At 34.8% G+C, this 6,000-nt stretch overlaps 1 protein-coding gene across 1 annotated transcript in view; it reads left to right on the top strand.

The window, feature by feature from the left end:
- Window positions 1–6,000, top strand: part of rasa1a (RAS p21 protein activator (GTPase activating protein) 1a) — a 178,158-nt gene that overhangs the window by 133,136 nt on the left and 39,022 nt on the right. Inside the window, exon 15 of the mRNA XM_028804718.2 lies at window positions 3,296–3,372. Coding sequence (XP_028660551.1) covers window positions 3,296–3,372 — 77 coding nt within the window. The remainder of the gene's footprint in view (window positions 1–3,295; window positions 3,373–6,000) is intronic.

Here is a 6,000-nt window from a genome sequence, read left to right as displayed (position 1 = left end):
TTATTCCACATTTGGAAAAGAGCATTAATGATATTTAGTGATATTTAAGTTTATACTACAGTTGGAAATATTCATAATTTTGCCATAGTTCAAAGTTTTGACTTTCTTTTCTCATTTACTTTTTTGGTTTACCCTTTTTCCTCTGGGGTTTACACTAATTATGTCCTAATAATGAATAGGGTTGGGTAATGGCACAGATGTCCCGATTTGATTCTGATTCACAATGGCCCAGTTACATCCGATATCAATTTTATCTTGACTGAATTAGCATGCACTGATATGGTTGAAGTGGTTGTTTTTTTTTGTTTTTTTTTTGAGATTACTTAACCATGCATAGACAACATTTAATATAATTTGACAAATTTCAGTTTCAGTAACACATCATTTGAAAAGTGTACACATAGGGACTTCATAACATACTGTATGCATAAAAATAGAAACACATTTAAGAAGAAATATTTGATTAGTAAGGAACAGTTAACATCAGTATTTGGAGGATGTGGAACAAAATATCATTGTTCTTTAAAAAAGAAAAAAAAACTTTTCCACAGCACTGCACTCATTCAAAATTCACAATAATTAACTTGTGTATCGCCACATCAGAGTCGACATATTGTTGGGTGTCCTTGTTAAAATACAATACAATGGCATCTACTTTATAAAACGTCAATATCATCTTGCGAATAATAATTGCTTCTTAAATAATAAATGTTATTCGTGTGTTATGAATTTCCATGTATATATCCTTCAATTAAACTGTTAGCTAAATTTATTCCCCTATTGGGCATTTAAAACAATCTTGAATTAGTGAAAATTAAAGATACAGTGGGAAGACTCATGTCTTTCTGTAATTCTACAAGTTATACATATCTTCAGTTTCTAATGTGTAGCAGTCGCATTAATCAATCTCGAAAATGTGTCCTCACAGTTCTTCCTCAGACAAAAAGGTAGCTTTTTAAAGTGAGCAGCTAGTGCTGATGCTTGTTGACAGTGGCATTGGATGAATGGAACATAAAAGAATAAGAACTGGCCATCGTGATTGACAACTCTGCTAATATGATCTGTGTGGTACAGCTTATGGAAATACTTCACGGCAGCTGCTTTGTGCACACACTGTCTTTGATATTGCAGGCTGCTCTGAAAATTCCAACAATTGGCCGGGTGAGGGCTGTTGCAAACGTTTTCCACAGTACCAGTAGCCACGTTCTTAAAGAGAATCAACATTTACTGGACTTGGCTACACACAAATTTGTGATTGATGCAGTAACGTGGTGTTTCAACACATTGGAAATGTTAGAAAGGTTTTTGGAACAGCCAGACAGCAAGGCATCTCAGTAGCTGGCTGCAGTGCGCTTGTCTGCAACACATGCTCCATAGATATGTTTTTAGTGTAGTAACGTGATTCGTCACGTAGGAATCTGCTGCCCTGGATGTTCAGTTGTCGCCAAGTTACAGCTACTCTCTCCACTGACCTGAGATGTGGAGATGTTTTACTTAAGATCTTCATAAAGCCTAAGTACGATATATTCACTCATTTGCTTTCTGTTTGGTATAGCATACTGCAGTTCAGAAACCTGTATGATTTGTCGAAAGCCCTCATTTTCAGCAGCTGTGTAGGGCCTTGTATCTTTTCAGATAAAAGCTGTAGATTATTTTTTGGCACATAGCAAATTAAACAGAAGCTTGGAGCTACATGCCATCTCTAATGTATATTGCGCTGTACTCGTTTGAATATCGACTGAGATTAGCTTTATGGGTGACGTTCGGATAATTGATTTCTCATATTTGTTGCATTGCAACAATACTTAACTTCTGAGCTGCACAGCTAACTTATGGCTTTGTTTTTATCCAATTGCTCTTTATTAACACATTGTTTAAATTCATATGAAGTCCACACATCTGATTTCAGTGTTGAAGGCTCTGATTTCAGTGGAGGAGGACACACCATTTTATATAGTCCTAACCTGCAGCCAGATACTTCTCAATCTATGCGGGGAATTAAAGTGCTTTTTCTGTAGAAAACCATAAGAGACATGTTAGCAAGATCTACTGCATTGGAGGCCAAAAATGAAGACAAGCAAAAATCTACATATGATAATTGAGCAGGATAGAGATTCACAACATTGAACTTGTGACTTTAAGAATCAATATAGAACTGTTTAATTAATTGAAAAATCAATATTTTTACCCAGGCCTAATAATGAATTAATTGGATACCAGGGCAAACAAAATAGCATGATGAATGATTTAGCACTAGAAATTTCAAAACTGGTTTTGCTATTTTTTTTTTTGTAATGTAGCAAGTATTTATGTGCATTATAGGAAGTCAGTTTAGAGTTTATTTTTTTAAATTTCCTCATTGTGATTTTCATTCTGTTTCCAAGTGTTTTAGTTATTTAAGCCATTCTGTCCTAATGAGTATAAGGTAGTGTGGGTCTAACACCATGTAGGGATGCGTAATAAAAATCAACATTTTCTGCATTCAGAGCCATTTAATCTGGTGTCTACTCCATTCCCTTTAGTGGTTCAAATGTATTATTTGCTTTATTCAATACTAAAACCAACCACTCCTTTGAGTTTTAAGCTCATCACACACCACCATCAGTGTAAAATTTTATGACTTTATGAGCATGCACTAATCACGCCAGTGTTCTTATTTTACTTCTCTGTGCTACAGTTTATAACTGCTTGCTAGAAATGCAGTCTAGGTTTTATGTGTATTTTATTTATTTAGATTTTAAGTAGTTGATTCTAAATTATAAACCAAAGCTGTTCTAAAATTAATTGAAAGTTCTTTTGGCCAAATACAGTTGGAATTGACTATTTCTGATGTAATATAAGCACAACTTTAAGTTGTAGTAAGAGGATAATAATCCATAAAGGCATACCATGATTCATGTATCCTCTATTAGTATGCTTTAAGTGGAGTTTTGTTCATGGGTCTACTTTTATATCCAGGATTAAAATCCATACTGTGGACCCTCTTTTTTTCCAGAATCTATAAGGCTGTTCATTTACCATTTGCAGCTAACATGATTGTGATAGACTGTAGTGATTATGCATTTTACAATCCTTTTACAAGATTAATTTGTCTCTTGAGTTATTGATGTCCCCAAGTGTTTGTGAATCAGCATTCAAGTATATAGGAATGTAAAGGAGCCAAGAGTGCCACCTTCTGGGAAGATAATGTAATGTGAAATGTTTAAAAATTCAGTACAAATATATAAGTAATGTCACCCTGGATGTTAAAGGCATTGCAAATATATGTAATACATTTTCTTTCTTTTTCTTCAAGTGATCTTGCAAGTGAAACAAACAGGTTTGAGATAACCTTAAGCAACAAGACAAAGAAGAATAAAGATTCTGATATATGTAAGTATATATTTTTTATGTGTAAACAGGCTTGTATTGTTTTTTACTATGCAATGCAGTTTTATAGGGATCCATTCTAAATCCCTGTTGCTTTTACCATTTAATTTTTCCATTTTTCTCTCAGTTTAGTTTATTTTTATATAGCACACTTCCCACGTAGTTAAAACACTGAAGATAATTTAGTAAAAACATAATAAATACAGTACAGTAAAGGACAAAAGCACCTTGAAATTCATACATTGCACACTGGGTTCTTCTGTGGGTATGTATACATAAATACATTATGCATTGTGTATAACTGAGAGAAACTACAAGTATGTGCAATGGTAATACCATTGAAGACATTTAACTGCAATCAAGGGAAGAAGGTAGGCAGAATCCAGAAGTAGTGAATTACTATCAGTCAAATGTAGCTAATTGCACATTTTTAGGGGCTGTTATAATGTAAAAGCAATAGTGAGAGCAAGGAGCAGCAAGCCCTAAGATCCTCCATCATCAGCAGTTATAAGAGCATGTTGTTCTTATTGCAGATAAGCAGCTATAATGCTAATATGAGGTTAAAATCCAAACTGGAGTTGGTGTAATGTTTTCAAAAGCTGAAAAATAAACTATGCATTCAAGAATTTTAGACAAAAAAGAAAAACTGAAACAAACAAGGGTATTTGATTGGCTTCTTTAGTACTAGAAGTGCTCATTTATGCTTGAGGACATTGTTATATTATTTACTGTATATGTAAACATATTTGCATTTAAATACTTAAAGTACAATTTCCTATAAAATCTTCTCAACTACAGTAATAAAATGTAATTCATCACTTTTTAGCACTGGACTCAGATAATCAATTCACTGTTGAATGTGCAAGGAATAGGATCCTCCATTTCTTTCATTCAATATAAGTTGTTTACTAAACTATTCTAGACACATTTCCATTTTAAAATACCTACAATTAGAAATTCATGGAAATATGTAGATAAATACCAGATCTTTTTTTTTCTATGAAATATTTAAATTTTAATTGTATCTGTTCCACATTGGAGAAAATCTGGCAAGTAGGCATGTCCTATTTGTAGAAAACATTGAATGTAAAAATTTGTTATAATTTTAGCCTTGGGTAAAAGAAAACCTTCTTTCACAACCATTATTATACTTACTAACATAGAATTATGCTGAAATTGCAAACTGTAATGTTAATGTAAAAACAGTGCTGAGCTTCACTTTAGTCACCAAGCATCGTGTACGTGCACTGGTCATTTTTAGACCTACTAAACAACTAACAAATTGTTTTTAAATTGTGATAAGTTGTCCATGTGAATCAAAAATGCAAACTCTACAGTGGAGAGAGACATGCATCGGAAAATCTAAGTCTAGGCCAGTAGATTTGTTTATATGTTGTTTTGCTGTTTTGATTTTCATGGTCTGTTTTCTCATTTTTATTCAGCTTTACATTTTGGTAGGCAAAACTCCAGAGGGTTATAAATGAAGAGCTGGTCATTTTCTTAAAGATAGTTTTAGTATCAATACTAAAATAAGATGTATGTGCTGTCAGTAGTATATATTTAATGAAATATTTATTGAAGTAATGGAAAACAATAATTGTGCTAAAAATAGTTGCCAGGTTGTACTAATGTTCAGTTCCATGTGACACTGTATGTTTCCTTTCAGTTTCTATACTGTGTTACATTCTTTAAAAGTTTGCATTGCTGACAATTGAAATTTTCAATACAAGGTTTCAAAAAACAACAAGCCCTAGAAAGGAATCAACCCCAGATCCATTCCCATTCTGTCACAGCATTTTAAATTTGTATTACAGCCAAGAGATTCATATCTCTTATATATATTTCTCTTCTGGTTCGTCCTGCTTCCACTTCAAATCTGGTCCTGCCCACATGCAGCTGACACGGCATTTCTCGATTCCTATTCGTCCTCTTCCAAACCCTTCCCCACGCTGCCTGTGGCTCCTTTTCAAAACCAGTCCCACCAATATGCAGCCGACACGGCATTTCTCAATTCCTATTCGTCCTCTTCCAAACCCTTCCCCACGCTGGCTGCGGCTCCTCTTCAAAACCAGTCCCACCTACACGCAGCCGACACTGCATTTCTCGATTCCTATTCGTCCTCTTCCAAACCCTTCCCCACGATGCCTGCGGCCTCCTATACACCTTACTATTTTCGTTATACTGCGACGGTTGTTTCGTAAGCCTTTGTTATAAAATGAACGACAGTATCTTCTCTGTCGACGGGTTTTTGTACAACGTCATCTCTATTCCGGGATCCAGCTACTGCCTGTTCCTATCAGTGGGTTATTTCTTGACACAAATGGTTGACGAAGGCAAATTTCACACCAAATCTTTCCACTATACGCTAACACTTTTACCTCTCCAGGATATGGACAGTTGTATGTTTTTGACACAGCGCAAGCTACTGAAGTACGCTTACAAAATAAAGCAAACTCTGCATGCAGCGAAAATGTACTTCTCCAGCTAGATTCCATGCTCAGAACAGTCAACCCCTTCGCTATATCATACAAACACAAGCATGAAATCGCTCAGTCCAATCCAACAGCATATGTACGAATGGTTTTCAAGGAAGACCCTAGGCAGGATTTACGACGATACAATGCCCCGTCA

This window comes from Erpetoichthys calabaricus, chromosome 7 (genome assembly GCF_900747795.2).
Source record: "Erpetoichthys calabaricus chromosome 7, fErpCal1.3, whole genome shotgun sequence".
In the NCBI taxonomy this organism is placed as follows: domain Eukaryota; kingdom Metazoa; phylum Chordata; class Cladistia; order Polypteriformes; family Polypteridae; genus Erpetoichthys; species Erpetoichthys calabaricus.
The sequence above is the reverse complement of the archived record's forward strand: the minus strand, read 5'-3'. Positions and strand labels throughout refer to the sequence as shown.